At 43.3% G+C, this 16,572-nt stretch overlaps 1 protein-coding gene across 1 annotated transcript in view; it reads right to left on the bottom strand.

The window, feature by feature from the left end:
* Positions 1-16,572, bottom strand: part of cetp (cholesteryl ester transfer protein, plasma) — an 82,731-nt gene that overhangs the window by 60,123 nt on the left and 6,036 nt on the right. The window contains exons 3-8 of the mRNA XM_085991230.1: positions 14,923-15,054; positions 11,037-11,107; positions 9,472-9,559; positions 4,987-5,056; positions 3,527-3,587; positions 2,538-2,629 (exon numbers count right to left, since the gene is read on the bottom strand). Of these exons, the coding sequence (XP_085847356.1) occupies positions 2,538-2,629; positions 3,527-3,587; positions 4,987-5,056; positions 9,472-9,559; positions 11,037-11,107; positions 14,923-15,054 (514 nt within the window). The remainder of the gene's footprint in view (positions 1-2,537; positions 2,630-3,526; positions 3,588-4,986; positions 5,057-9,471; positions 9,560-11,036; positions 11,108-14,922; positions 15,055-16,572) is intronic.

The raw sequence follows: 16,572 nt of genomic DNA, 5'->3' as shown, positions 1-16,572 counted from the left end.
AATTAATGTAAGTAAAATAACAGGAATGAAGAAAATAATAGCATTAAAAAAAGAGTGGCAAATCCCCAGAACCAGATGGTTTCCATCCCGGGGTTTTAAAGGAAGTAGATGAGCACATTGCAGATGCCCTAACTATAATCTTCCAAAATTCTCTAGATTCTCTAGATTCAGGAACCATCCCTTTAGATTGGAAAATTGTGTATGTCACTCTGCTTTTTAAGAATGGCGAGAGAGAGAAACCAGGGAATTATAGATCAAATTAGCCTAGCATCTGTTGTCGGGAAATTGCTAGAGTCTATAATTAAAGATAGGGTGACTGAACATCTCGAAAATGTTCAGTTGATCAGAGAGAGTCAGCATGGATTTGTGAAAGGTAGGTCACGCCTGACAAACCTGATTGAATTTTTTTTGAAGAGGTGACTAAAGTAGTGGACAGGGGACTGTCTATGGATGTTATTTATATGGACTTCCAGAAGGCATTTGATAAAGTCCCACATAAAAGGCAGTTATCTAAGGTAGAAGCCCACGGAATTGAGGGCAAATTATTGACCTGGTTAGGAACTTGGCTGAGCGGCAGGAGACAGAGAGTAGGGATAATGGGTAGGTACTCAAATTGGCAGGATGTGACTAGTGGTGTCCCGCAGGGATCCGTGTTGGGGTCTCAACTATTCATCGTATTTATTAATGACTTAGATGATGGCATAGAAAGTCATATATCCAAAACTGTCGATGACACAAATATAGGCGGCATTGTAGATGAAAGCATAAAATTACAAAGGTATATTGATAGATTAAATGAATGGGCAAAACTGTGGTAAATGGATTTCAATGTAAGCAAATGTGAGGTCATCCACTTTGGACCTAAAAAGGATAGAACAGGGTCCTTTCTAAATGGTGAAAAGCTAAAAACAATACAGGTCCAAAGAGACTTGTGGGTCCATGTACATAGATAATTAAAATGTCATGAACAGGTACAGAAAACAATCAAAAAGGCTAATGGAATCTGGCCTTTACATCTAGAGGACTAGAGTACAAGGGGTAGAAGGTATGCTGCAGCTGTACAAAACCCTGGTTAGGCTACACCTGGAGTACTGTGAGCAGTTCTGGGCACTACACCTTAGGAAGGAGATATTGGCCTTGGAGGGAGTCCAGCGTAGGTTTACCAGAATGATACCCGGACCCCAAAGGTTAAGTTACGAGGAGAGATTACATACATTAGGATTGTATTCCCTAGAATTTAGAAGGTTCATGGGTGATCTGATCGAAGTTTTCAGGATATTAAGGGGAACAGATAGGGTAGATAGAGAGAAACTATTTCTACTGGTTGGGGATTCTAGAACGTGGGGGCATAGTCTAGAAATTAGAGCCAGACCTTTCAGGAGTGAAATTAGGAAACACTTCTACACACAAAGGATGGTAGAAGTTTGGAACTCTCTTCTGTAAATGGCAATTGATGCTAGATCAATTGTTAATTTTAAATCGGAGATTGATAGCTTTTTGTTAACCGAAGGTATTAAGGGATATGGGCCAAAGGCGGGTATATAGAGTTAGGTCGCAGATCAGCCGTGATCCCATTGAATGGCAGAACAGGCTCGAGGGGCTGAATGGCCTACTCCTATTCCTATAGTCCTACAAGACAACAATAATTACACAGTAAAAAAGCTGTAAAGCACTTTGGGATGTCCGGTGGTTGTGAAAGGCGCTATATAATTGCAAGTCTTTCTTTTTTTTACAAACTTAGCAGAGGCTCAAAAGAAGAATAAAAAAGACATTTGAATTTTCAGAGTGGGCACTTCCAAATAGAGAGGCTGTGCGGAAGGTCCATAACATGGCATTTTAATGCGATAGCAGTGAATGCATTCAGTGATGTAACAGTGAGCACTGTATCATAGTGAATAAAACGAGGAAATCAAATTTATTTTAAAATCAGTTTCACTGCATCCAAGTTGATGGGAATCCAGCGCAGAGACATTCTGGAATATTCCATGTAACAGAAGAAACTAACCACTCCATTTTGGATCTTGATTCTAATCTGCTAGCTGTAACCCCGCTGTTCCTGCTACTTATGCATCTTATTTATTTTTAAGCACCTCCTCCCTGCCATTCCTCAACAAGGGGGTCAGTAGTAAACCTGGTGTTAGACTGTTGCGACCTGGTTTATGATCTGACCACAAAAGGAGGTGCAGGAGTCTTCTCTCTCTTGCTCTATGCTCCGAGACTCACCCTCCAATTGTCCCTCCCTCCTAATGGGTTAGCATCTGGCCTCCACTTAGTGCCTGCCGCTGACGTGAGACCCAAGATGGGTAACTCACCCCCACATGCTGGAATATGCAAATGAACACAGTTCCTTTACCACACACCCGGGTATATGGTGTACCAGCGCCCTCTACATGTTGTCAGGTTTACATTACATTAAAAGCAAGAACACAGAATAAAGGGTTCTGTACTACAAATTAAGTCAAAACACCAGGTGCTAGATTTTCACAACATTATTCAAAGGCTGCCATGCATTTTCCTGTTGTGTCATGCACAATTACCTTGTGCCATGATTCAATGTATCCTGAAGTAAGCACTGGGTCACTGCTTAATTCAGTACTTGTGGCAATCTCCCCATCCCGTATGAATGCTCCTGTATAAAAGAGAAGCTGCTTGTTATAAAGAAGCCACATTGTTAAAAGTGCATTCAACAGTTTTTAAAATAGATGACCTGGTAATTAATGCTGGAGCACTGGAAAATCCAACTTCAAGGACCGAGTTGACACCTCAATCTTGATTGATGTTTCCACTTGGACTTGCCCCAGAGGGAGAGATTAATTGCCAATCTTCCATCTTAGGGTAAGTGTCACCTTCATAGCACCCTTGCCTCAGTCAGAAGGTTATGCGTTCAAGCCCCACAATGGACTTAAGCAAATAATCTAGACTGACGCTTCAGTGCTGTAATGAGGGAGTGCTGAATTGTCAGAGGCACAGTCATTTGGATGGGACGTTAAGCCACGGCCCTGTCTGCCTGCTCAGGTAGACCAGGCACTATTCAAAGAGCAGCCGGAGGTTCTCCCCGGTGTTCTGGCCAACATTTCTCCCTCAACCAACACCACTGCGTACAAGTTGAATGCCGCATTTGGGCCTAGATAACAACAGTAACTTTACTTCAAAAAGTAATCCTTTGGTTGTAAAGTACTTTGAGATGTCCTGAGGAGGCACTTTTTAGATGCAAGATCTTCCATTCATCTGTGGTAGAGACAAAGAAATAAACCTGGCCAGTGGTTCTCCTCCCCTTAATACTCATTCAATTCTACACAATCCCTCTCTTCTGTTGTTCTGGAAAAAGACTGGGATTGAAGACATCTGTGGAGATACGGAAGGCCAGGTTGTCGCATCAGTTGATGATGGTAAAGATAGTATAGACTATGGAAGGGGTGACCAAAAAAATGGAAAATATAACGTGGATACAAATCTATAGAAAGCACCACATCAACTGTACATTTCACTATTTAAAATATTTATCACATTCCAAGATAATTCTTACCTGCTTGATCCAGAGTGAAGTCTGCCAGTAGATTTGCCATTTTATGAATTTCTATACAAATCTTAAAACATATAAATAAAGTTTAGAGAGAATGTCAGGAACATACTGTGAGTTAACATTTCATTAACCAGGCAATCCCTGCGGATGCTGAAAATGATTGCTTTTCCTATTGGTTTTATTTTGTGTGTGAGTGGGGAGCAGAGAGGATATATGTAGTAATCAAATATAACGGGTGTGGATTAGAGAAACTCAAAACTTTTAAGTCTGGAAAGGATGTGTCATTTCTCCAGGGAGTAACAACTCTATTATAGGTGATTTACACTCTAAAAAAGAGGCTCGTTATCTCGTGTAAAAATGTACTCCAAATATTTGCATATCTCAATATGTTTAATTTTCTTTTACATTAAAAGCATAAAAAGAACTCATTCTACATTCCTGCCTGTGTGTCCTAGCCTGATAAAGGAAGGAGCAGATAAAGGGTGTAAGGGCTGTCTGAAGGCACACATTAATGGTGAGACTCATTCCCAGACAGTAGACGGTGTCAGAGCTCAGTGTCTAGAGATCGAAGATCCAAGCTGCACAGCCTCAGAGGAAGACTGTAAATGCTGCAAAACAGGATAAAAATCAGTTCAGCTTCACTTACATCACAACCATTGGTTAACAGTTGACTTAAAAATGTGATGCTGTTCTGATTTACTGCAAGGTAGAGGGCAGGGTCAAGTGCATGAATGTCCAAACTTGGCTGTACCAAGGGGTAGAGGAAGGGAAGGCCTCAGTCAGCCATGGGGAGGTGGGAGTGTGAAAGGAAGAAAGTGCCATATAGACCCACAAGCAACACACAGAGGGTAGGTCATCTCCTAGCAACTGTTCATAGGACAACCAGAAGGAATTGAGACTAAGGAGTAGGTCACCTGCCCGCCATCGAATCAAGGATAAGGCGCGGGAAAAAGTTTTCATATAGTTTAAAGAAAAAGTTCATTTATACTGCAGAAAAAAGTTTAGCTGCTTTTAAAAAGCGAATAATACAGACTGACATTAGAAAGCTCTTCAGTTTTACCCCAAGTTCTGTTGCTGTTTTACCGTGGTGTGAAGTGTAATTTTGGTCACTGTGTCCTCCTTGCCGAGAGTGTTGTGAAATTAAGTCTGTGCTAGCTTGACATTACCAGCCACAGTGTACGAGGTTTCATGGACAGGCAATAGTGTAAAGGAGGAGTGAGTACTTCCTCAGAAGAGGTTCAAATCAGGCTTGACATCTACAAACAGAGAGTGGCTCACTTCCATCAGGCCAGGTGTCCACATGAAAGCAGAACAAATGCCTGTGGCACTTCACAGTTTTTTTTAAAAACACTGGTGTACATAAACACAACATAATTGCACACTTTAAGTGCAGAATTTCAGAAGAAAAAAGGGGAAGAAATTTCTATTTTTATGTATGAAAGGAATAAAAACACCACATTTACCTGTCCCTTAATAACAGGTCTCAGGGTGAAAGAAACTAAATCTGTGAATAGTTTTTTGATCCAGCTGGGCCTGTTTGGAGAGAGCAGGAAGAACATAATATGAAAACAATCTAATTATTAATTAGTTTCTATTTATTATGTTTAAAAACTAGCCAGCGATTGTGCTTAGCAAAATAAAGAAGTGACATAATTAGATCAAAACAATAACTTAAAAAAAAAATCATTCTCGGTGTGTGGGCGTCGCTGGCAAGGCCGGCATTTATTGCCCATCCCTAGTTGCCCCGAGTAGGTGGTGGTGGGCCTTCTCCCTGAACCACTGCAGTGCATGAAAGGATTATTCTTTGTAGTGGTTAGATTCAACTGAATGGTTTGCTAAGTCACTTCAGGGGCTAGTTTGCTAAGTCACTTCAGAGGCCAGTTTGCTAAGTCACTTCAGAGATCTAGTTTGCTAAGTCACTTCAGAGGCCAGTTTGCTAAGTCACTTCAGAGGCCAGTTTGCTAATCACTTCAGAGGCCAGTTTGCTAAGTCACTTCAGAGGCCAGTTTGCTAAGTCACTTCAGAGGCCAGTTTGCTAAGTCACTTCAGAGGCCAGTTTGCTAAGTCACTTCAGGGGCCAGTTTGCTAAGTCACTTCAGAAGGCAGTTTGCCAAGTCACTTCAGAGGGCCAGTTTGCTAAGTCACTTCAGAGGGCAGTTTGCTAAGTCACTTCAGAGGCCAGTTTGCTAAGTCACTTCAGGGGCCAGTTTGCTAAGTCACTTCAGAGGCCAGTTTGCTAAGTCACTTCAGAGGCCAGTTTGCTAAGTCACTTCAGAGGCCAGTTTGCTAAGTCACTTCAGAGGCCAGTTTGCTAAGTCACTTCAGAGGCCAGTTTGCTAAGTTACTTCAGAGGCCAGTTTGCTAAGTCACTTCAGAGGTCAGTTTGCTAAGTCACTTCAGAGGCTAGTTTGCTAAGTCACTTCAGAGGCCAGTTTGCTAAGTCACTTCAGAGGCTAGTTTGCTAAGTCACTTCAGAGGCCAGTTTGCTAAGTCACTTCAGAGGCCAGTTTGCTAAGTCACTTCAGAGGCTAGTTTGCTCAGTCACTTCAGAGGCCAGTTAAGAGTCAACCACGTTGGTGTGAGACTGGAGTCACATATAGGCTGACCAGGTAAAGACGGCAGGTTTCCTTCCCAAAAGGAGATTACTGAACCAGTTGGGTTTTTGCGACAATCCGACAGCTTCATGGTCACTTTTACGGATACCAACTTTTTATTTCCAGATTTATTTATTTTTTTTAAACTGAATTCAAATTCTCAAACTGCCATGGTGGGGTTTCAACTCAAATTCTCTGGATTACGACTAGACCTGTAACATAACCACTACATTGCCATACCATGCCCACAGCTTCAAAATGGAGAAGGATTAGGACAGGTTGAAAGAGTTACAGAAATCCAGGTGGCAATCTCTCTGCATAACAAGTCTGTATTATTGTCATATCTCCAGTTGCATCCCAAGTGGCCTGGCAACCAGATTGCAAAAACCAGCAACAGAAAGTTGGCAGGACTGAATCCCCAGTACAGGGGAAAATACAACAGACAAAATAACTAGTGTGCTCCTACCACACATTACTGTAGAACCGTGTTTCCCCTCCACCACCGCCCCCATTAGACCCGCCCACATAGCCTGCCCCCCCCCCCCGCAGTCTCAACCCTCCCCCTCGACCCAATGTCAACAAACCCAGAACTCCACCAAATTTCAGCCCAACCTAACAGCCACCTTATATAATGATAGCAAAATACTGCGGATGCTGGAAATCCGAAATAACAACAGAAAATGCTGGAAAAACTCAGCAGGCCAGGCAACATCTGTGGAGAGAGAAAAAGAGTCAACGTTTCAGGTCGAAACCCTTCGTCAGGACTGAAAAAACACAGGAAATGAAACAGATTAAAAGGCTAGTTTGGGGGCTGGGAAATGGGGATGAAAGAACAAAAGAGAAGTGAAGAGACATTGAGAGGTATTCAAAACGAGACAAGATGGTGATAGGACTAGTAAAGAGACAAAAGATGGCTCTAGATTAGGTGTGAAATGCGCTGGCAGAATGGGAGACAGCTGCCATGTGGGAGAGAAAAAAGGGGGGGAAGGGCACAAAACAAAGGTATGGATAAAAAATATATAAAAATGTAATGGGGGCCGAGGTTATGATCTGAAATTGTTGAACTCGATATTGAGTCCGGAAGGCTGTAAAGTGTCTAATCGGAATGTGCAATTCTCCAATCAACCATCCATAAATTCTGCTGGCAGTGTGCCGGTAATATATTTTAACACAAGATGATTTTAATGGGCCTGCAATATCACTGGATCCTCGGGCAGCTGTTTGGTTCCATTCCCGACTGGCAGATCGGTAGTCCCGGATTTTCAGTAACAGTGCGTAATGCACACTGCTCTTTTTTAATAATAAAACTTAAGGCAGTTTAAAGGCAATCCAGAGCACACGGCAATGCAAACAGAATGAATTACAGGTCGGTAACCACAGGAAACTGATTTAAGGTAATTGGCTAAAGAACCAGGTGCGGCATGTGGAAAACATTATTTTGCACAGGTAGTTGTGATCTGGAATGCACTGCCTGAAAGGGCGGTGGAAGCAGATTCAATAATAACTTTCAAAAGGGAATTGAGAAGGAAAATTTTCAATTCCCCATAAAATATTTGAAAAGGAAAACTCTGCAGGGCTATGGGGAAAGAGCAGGTGTGTGGGGCTAACTGGGTCGTTCTTTCAAAGAGCCGGCACAGGCACGATGGGCCGAATGGCCTCCTTCTGTGCTGTAAGATTCCATGCTTCTATGATTCTAAAGCAAACCCTTTAGGGAGTAGAGTTTCCGCTTTGGGCGCAATCGGGAAATTGCACTCAAAATGCACTTGAAATTGCATTGATTTGGTTACACTCAAGCTTCCACTCAAATTTATTTGCATAATCACAAACATAAAATCTTCCATAAACCAGCGTATTTGGGCAGCGTAATAGAACGTAGTTGTTTCCCTTTTTTTCTTTCCATTAAGAAGTATTCCTTGATGTGTTTAAGAGTGGTAAACCGATGCAATTTTATTAATACAGCTAAATATGGGTTTATCAGCAAAAATAAACATTTTTAATAAGGGTCTCCAGTCCTCCGTCTGTGAGGAACATGATTTAAACACTGAAAATGACTTAAAAAAACTATCCTGAACCATATAATAGTTTCATTGGTTTAGTCTCTTAGTAAATTCAATATTTTTTGATATGAAAAAGCCTTTAAAGTGTGCCTACTAGGCCCTGTGCGCCTAATGAAATGAGTGCAATTTGAAGAGCCTTCCCGAACCAGCGCAGTTGGTGGAATCTCGCAATTTCCACCTGGACACGTGGCCAGTTTGTGGGCAGGGCCTGCTTCGGATGAACTGATTTTGGAACAAACGTAAAAGATCGCAGAAAACACGAGTGCAAGTTGTTTTGGGTGTAACTCACTTACGTTTTAAATTCCGTGACCTTTTGCGTTGATTCGGCCAATTCCGCCCAGATTGCGCTGATATAACTAACAGGAACAAATGAAAACTCGACCCCAGATGTCAAAACAGCAAAAATGTACCTCCGTACTAAAATTCACCCCCAAAGGCAGAATGTCCTCGGCCAACAGATTCATTCTGCATTATTTTTACTGCAGTTAGAGGGACAACATTTTCACACAAAAGTGTTTGACAAATCTTTTGAACTGCAAACAGAACTCCCTTAAAAAAACAGGCAGTTAAAATTGATCACAATAGTGGTACTTATATGATGTGCTGGGGGCCACTCGTTGTCTACCTCCCCTTCACCTGCAGACCTCAGTAGAGTAGTGGATCATTGGGGATCTAACCTAACTCACTGGAAGGAAAGCCATGGGATCAGGTGGAATGCCAGTTTTAAACACCAACCATGGAGAGTAAAATCGGACGATCTGTAAAACCAGCGTTGAACCCAATCCCATCAGTTTCCCGACGTGCGGCTTAGGTTAAAATTGCTCCCATTATGTCTGAGCTCCATCACTGGCTGTGGAGTGTTGCTGGAACTGGCACTCGGTGCTTTTTTGTGAGAAAGCAAAGGAATGTTATGTTATAAGGAAGGGTGCTGTCCCACCACCCACAGAGCAAGTGAAATGGGTCTGTTACAACCATAGGGCCCAGCTACAGCTCATGTCATTTTAATAGAACCAACAGGTATGGCATTTCTATTCCAACCCCTTTGCTTGGCCTCCATGTACAAACTGAACAGGGTGGCACAGTTGAAACTAGACCCTCATCACGTGGGGTATTGTAGGTGTAGCAGATACTTGCAAGCATTCCTTAGGATTGCGGATTTGATTAAATGTTAGTGAGTAACAGAGCAAAGAAAGTCTCAATACTTTGCATCTCAATGGCAATGTCATGGATGCTGTGTATTTTTGAGAGATTATCAAAAAACACAGATCTTTCCATTGGAACAGAAGCTTTGACTTACTCTCCGTGTCTTCGTAGTTGCAGCGTTAACTTATCAAAGTTCAGCAGACAATCGGTGACAGTTACAGTGATTCGCCCTTTGTCACAGGCTGTAAGGAAACAAAAGTTCAGGTATGATGTTGTGTCAAGAGTTATACAGGATCCAGCTGGGATATAGTTAATCATTTTATCGGCTGTAAATCCAGATTGATGCAGTTCTTGACAAGACGTCCAAAAAGTAGGACCTCACAGTTTTTTTTTAATTGGATGCAAAAGTCTTTCTGATAAAGTTTCTGACACACTGTGCTGACATCAGGACTCCTTGCACACAGACAAAAGTGTCTCCAGGTTATTCAGAATCACTGGCCCTGATCTTACCTCCAAGCCATGTTCCGTGCGGGAGGTGAAGGCATCTTCTGGGTTTCCCGAAGGCCTGCAGTTTTTAAACAGAGAATATTGTGGGGGGTGGGCAGATGGTGGTCTGGGGGTGTCCGATCGCTGGGGTGGGGTTGATGGTGGGGGGGGGGGGGTGCGGAGCAGACAGATCGCAGGGGAGGGGGCGGGTGGCTGTGGGGTGATTTATGTGTTAGGTTGTCAGGCCTGGAGGAAACACTCCTGCGCCTCCTGGCCCACAAGCAGTGCTGTAAAGACACTTACCTCATGGATTCAGCCGTTCTCGTCTCCTTTCACCTGCCGGTTTCCTGAGGCCACAGAAACCCGACGGGTTGCGGTTAAAAATGGATTCACTGTTAAAATGAAGGCACGCAGCCTCATTATAATATTTAAGTGAGCAACCTGCCTCCCGAGAGTGGATTGGTTGCTCGTCTCTGTTAAAACCGGAAGTGGGAGGGTTTGAGGCGGGTTTCTGGTATTTTAACCTTCCACCTGAACCAAACCCATGCGTTATTGGGGTTTAAAATTACCCCCACAATGTTTGCATACAAACGATCTACCAATCGTTGTCAATTACGTGACTCATGCCCAGCCACGGTATAAAGATTGTCAAGAGCAAACCATCATCGGGGGGGGGGGAAAAATGGACACATTCTCCGTATGGAGTAGCCGCTACAAGAAACAAAATAGTTGCAGACTCACTACCTGACCACTGAGAATTCCTCCTCTCACTGGAGCACCAGCTGGTTAAAAGGATTGGTCGCAGTTGCTCTTTTCCACATTGTTCACAGTGGCTCCTTTGATACTCTCTTCACATGGCTTCCTCACCTCCACCCATCACAAACCTCAGCTAATTCAAAACTCAAGTGGCCCAAGTCCTGCTGAGCTCCAACATTATACCGGGTCCTAGCCTCATTTCTGACTCACTACGGTGGGAGTGGTTAAAAAAAGAGGATTTTTAGCGCCTGGGAGTATGAGGGTACATGAGAATTAATTAAAAGCACTAAATAAGGTGTGCATCTCCCTTTAAAAAAACACTCAAACACAGAGTTGAAATTGCACATCGACGTGGAGAAGGGTTAGTTAGAAAGCAAAACTCATTCATTTCAAAATTAAAAAGAATTGACATTTGGCAATGAATTATACAACAGAGTCTGGCCTGTTATTTTATAAAATGTTAAATATCACACTCACCTAAAGTTAGAGCAAGATTAAGATCAATCTGGGACACAACTTCAAAATCCAGTGAATGATTTAGATTTAACCTAAGAAAACAAAATAATTGAAGTAGACTGGGGTATATCCAATCACAATTCGACAGAGTCACATTCCAATAGTCAGGACTCTGGTGGCTGCAATCCCACTGCACAAACTGTCACACAAAATTCACCCCTAAACGCAGCGTGCCAGAACCTTTAGCATTCAGACACCCATCAGGACAGGGCAGACTCATTTACACCAACTTTTCTTCAAAAGCATGCAAGTTGTGAAACTCCTTACCTCTTCCCACCTTCCTAAAAATCTACAAGCTGTTGAAACCCAAGCTTTGTATTGTCTAACCATCACTTTCTTGCATTACCTTGTCTTCTCTCCTCAATGCGACGCAGCATTTAAATCTGGCGACGCGGCGGCTTACAGAGCAGCTAGGACCAACCTAAAAAAGGGTATCAGGACTGCCAAATGGAAACAGACACTGCGGATAGAGGATCACTTCCGCAACAATTCGGACCCCCGGCGAATGTGGCAAGGCATCCAGTCCATCACTGACTACAAGGGCAAAAACACCAGTCCCCCGGTCAGTGACGCCTCCCTTCCGGAGGAGCTTAACAACTTCTACGCTCGCTTCGACAGGGACAACAAGGAGCCGGCTACCAAAGCCTTGCCACCCCCGGAAGACCAGGTGCTCACTCTGTCGACCTCCGACGTAAGGGGCGCTCTACGCAGAGTGAACACACGAAAGGCTACTGGACCGGATAGCATCCCTGGACGGGTACTCAAGGAATGTGCTGATCAGCTGGCTGATGTCTTCACCGCCATCTTCAACCTGTCATTGGCCCAGGCAGTAGTCCCTACATGCTTCAAGACCGCCACCATCATTCCTGTGCCTAAACAAGCGGCTGTGACGTGTCTGAATGACTATCGACCTGTCGCACTCACACCCATCATAATGAAGTGTTTCGAGAGACTGGTCTTAGCCCACATCAAAGCCAGTGTTCCTGCCTCCCTTGACCAACACCAGTTTGCCTATCGGGCAAACAGATCAACGGAGGATGCAATCACAACTGCTCTTCACTCGGCACTGAATCACCTAGATGGTAAGGAGACCTACATCAGAATGTTGTTTATAGACTACAGCTCAGCATTCAACACTATCGTCCCCAACAAGCTGGCCACCAAACTCCAAACTCTTGGCCTGAACACTTCCCTCTGCAACTGGACCCTGGACTTCCTAACAAACAGACCCCAGTCTGTCAAATTAGGTAACCACACCTCCCCCCCCCTGACCCTGAACATGGGGGCCCCACAAGGATGTGTGCTGAGCCCCCTCCTCTACTCCCTCTTCACCCACGACTGTGTGGCTGTTAATGGTTCCAACACCATCATCAAGTTTGCAGATGACACCACGGTAGTAGGCCAGATCACCAACAACGATGAGTCAGCCTACAGGGAGGGGGTCCAGCATCTCGTGAAGTGGTGCGCCGACAACAACCTGGCCCTTAACACCAAGAAAACAAAGGAAATAATCGTGGACTTCAGGAAGTCCAAAGGCGGAAGTCACACCCCCATCCACATCAATGGGGCGGAGGTGGAAAGGGTGGCCAGCTTTAAGTTCCTCGGAGTCCACATCACGGAAGACCTCTCCTGGTCCCTCAACACCTCCTCTCTGGTGAAGAAGGCCCAGCAGCGCCTATATTTCTTGAGGAGGCTGAAGGGATGTAATCTGTCACCCCCGATCCTCTCTAACTTCTACCGCTGCACTATAGAGAGCATCCTGACAAACTGTATCACGGTATGGTACGGCAGCTGTAGCTCCCATGACCGGAAAGCCCTGCAGCGGGTAGTCAAAACTGCCCAACGCATTACCGGCACCCGGCTACCGACCATAGAACATATATATCAGAAACGCTGCCTACGGAGGGCACGGTCCATCATCAAAGACCCTACCCACCCCAGCCACAGTCTGTTCGCCCTCCTACCATCTGGAAGACGCTACAGATGCATTCGCACCCGTACAACCAGATTTAGGAACAGCTTCTTTCCCAGGGCTGTCATCCTACTGAACTCCACAAATAAACACTAAAGCCTGCACATCTGCCGATGCACTTTATTATGGTCATATTTATGCTAATATATATGTACAAATGTATGTTGAAATGTTTAAGTGTCCTAATCCAAATTGTACACTCTCGGGAGCCGCAAGCCTACATTTCGTTGTACTGCACTTGTGCACTAACAATGACAATAAAAGTTGATTTGATTTTGATTTGATTTGATCTGGGTTTCTCAATGTAAAAAAAGGCTGTGCACAAATCAGTAAATTTTTTTTTACTCATTATGATTAAGAGTAACTGATTAAAAATACTTACTAAAGCTAAGGGTTTAAAGACGGAGGGGTAGAAATTGGTTATGGGCTGTTTTTCGGGTCCATATCCGGCGGCGAGCTCACAGCGTGCGCCAAACCAGGGACCTAAAACAGGCGTTATGTAAATAAGGGGCCTAATGCCTATTTCAGGTGGCCGCTAGGGCCGCCTGAACAATGGCTCTGATGAATTTAGCAGTGACCTGAACGCATGTGCAGGTTGGGTGTGAGCCGCCCACTGCTAAATTGGTCTTCGCTGTGCCCGTCTCACGCCTAAAAATGGACACAACCATTGTGTCCATTTAAATTTTTACAATAGGAACACCATTAAAAAATGGAATTATAATGGCAGCTTTAACAAGCTCCCTGTTCATAAGTTTTCATACAGTGAATACTAATCAAACTTTTGGGACATCACTGAAGCGTTGCTGCTGAGCCTGCCTGCATAAGAGAACCCTGGGTTAGTGACTATAACCTTATCATTTCAACTATGCATTAATTCAATCCCCTTATCCTGCTGTGCTCGGTAACCACTCCAAGCCAGGACCTCCAATAATAGCAACAGGCTAAATAACAAATATTTGAAAGCCAGGAATTACATTAGCCAGAATTCTTTGTAACTTTTTGACATTTATGAAGGGATTGGACGATCAGATACCTGCTCGAAATAAGTATTTAATAAGTTATAGCTTTTATCTACAAAGATAAATACCAGCAGTCATAAAGGGAGTTAATTCAGAGTTATCCAACATGGCAGTGATCACTGATCTACCATAACCTCTTTCTAATAGCTGACATCTTTAACATCTTACCACCTGCCTGCTCACACATCTCTGAATCCATTGGAACAGTCACTATTCATGACACTACATGCACCATGGTGCGTAATTTGTTATATTGCAGAGGTGTGGTTAGTTTCTACAACCTGCTCAATAGGCAGTTTTCTCTTTTTGTTTACTCCACCTCCCTTTAGAAAGATGTCCACCCCTTTAGAAGGATTTTATCCTTACGTACAAGTGCTTGACAGCTCTCTTTCACTGATCTATGTACACACAATATAAGAACATAATTCACATTGAAATGCATCACTGGCCACCGTTAAGGAAATAATACACAATTCTTCCACCACCCCAAGCAAAAGTTTTAACTCCATCTTTTTATGCTGTTTTCTAGTATTACCTTACCCCTTTCCCATAGCCCGGAACCCTTGACTAAGAGGGCAGACTTGTTCTTTGACCGCTCTCATCTCGAAGCTCTCTCATTCCGCTCTAGAACTGATGACTAAAGTGGGTTTGTGAAAGCAATACAGATTGACTTGCCGTCTCACCCTGTGAGGAAGCAACTCACCTCAGGCCTCATCATGGGGGTGGAGGAGAGAGGGGCAGAGAGGAAATCATACACATCAACAATATCCAATTACTCTGCAGCAAACCATATATTTATTTTTGTCTTGTTAAAAATACAAACACAAAGATTGCTTAATTAAAAGTGAATACTTGCAGCCAGTTGGAGTAAGCATAGTTCATGGTTCCCTGGAAGGCGGCGGCCACATTCTGGATAGAGATTAGGATTCCTTTTTCATCATTGAGGTCTACGTCACTATTTCCCACAGACATATTGTTTATCTGCAAACTCAAAAAACAGAGAAATATCCTTTTGTAAACAGCCATAGTTTAACTGACAACAGTACATACAAACTCCTGTGGTTTTTTTAGGGAACAGCCAGAGATGTATTTCTAAATGAGATTGGAGCAATTTGCATCCATGCACAATTTATGCCTCAGTTATGAGTGGCCAATTCAGAACACATTCAATCGCCACCAATGGTCACTCCAGTGCAGTCAAAAGTTGGTGCAAATTAAAGTGTTTAGAAAACCAACTGTATCATTTAGCTGGGTCAACTTTGGCTCAGTGGCGCTCTTACTTCGGAGTCAGAAGGTCGTGAGTTCAAGGCCCACTCCCAGTCTTTGGCACATAATCTAGGCTGGCACTTCCATGCAGCACTGAGGGAGTACCGTCCCCATTGCTTAAAGCGGGCGCGTTGCTGCTAACGTGATTTTTTTCTGCCGTGTGGCTTGTATGGTTTATCCCCTCCATCTGCAACACTCGTGATGTTCAGAAGAAAGAACTGAAATAAATTTAATGCTAAAATGTCGATAACTATGTATAGAAGAAATAATTGATCAACTATTGCTTTGTAGAAGTACGTAATGATTTTGGATATTTTAGAATATTCCTTAGGTAGGTGTAGGGAGAAAGCTGAAATATAAATAAGCGAAGTACAGTTGTAAGGATAGGCGGTGGCGGTCATACTTGTACCTAACGTGCTATTTACGTTGTTACTGTTGTCCGTGCTGAGCAATACAAGCTGTAACCCGACACCAGTTAGAGGTGATTAAGTATACTGTACAAGGTAATGGCACCTCAATAAGGTACGAACTCATTTTGGCCCAAAATATCTGGTGAGCTTAATACACTGTCAGTGGCAACTTTGTAATTGACTATAATGGAAATGGAAACTGGTTGATGCTTTTTGGCCGATTTAAACATGGGCAGTTTAAGTAGTGGAGAGATTACTGCATTTGTGGAAATTAAACCCGTCTGCCCTCTCAGGTCCTCGGGGAATATTTGAGGAGCAGTGGTGTTCACCTGTCCAACATCAAGCAATACCAACAAAAAACGAATTAATTGGTCATTCGTCTCATTGCCGCTTTGGGGACTTTTCTGTGCACAAATTAGCTGCCATGTTTGCCTAGAAAACAACAATGCCTATAATTCCACGGTGACTGCGCAGTGTTTAGGACTTCCTGAGGACATGTACGCTCTGAAAAGGAACTGCAACCATAATAATTTCAAAATTGATGGATGTTAAATAGAGTATTGCTGTTTATCTGCTGATTTATTTTGCTTCTCTATAAATGCACATCTTACAAAAATATAATTTGTTACTTTGGCCTAAATAATGGTCTGTCAGCATAGTGTTTGTCCATCAATTGGAGAGGTCAGGATTTCTCGGTGGGCATCCTGAACTACTTCCAGCCTATACCCCAGTGGTACAAGGGTAGATTCACTCTGAGGTATGTTAGCCCAGTTACTTCACGCATAAGTTTAAATTTTGTTCATAGGAGGAGCAGACCAAAGTTATGGAAG

This window comes from Somniosus microcephalus, chromosome 6 (assembly GCF_052327205.1).
Source record: "Somniosus microcephalus isolate GS21.2 chromosome 6, FLI_Smic_1.0, whole genome shotgun sequence".
Lineage (NCBI taxonomy): Eukaryota > Metazoa > Chordata > Chondrichthyes > Squaliformes > Somniosidae > Somniosus > Somniosus microcephalus.
Note: the sequence above shows the minus strand (reverse complement) of the source record. Positions and strands in the feature narration are given on the sequence as shown.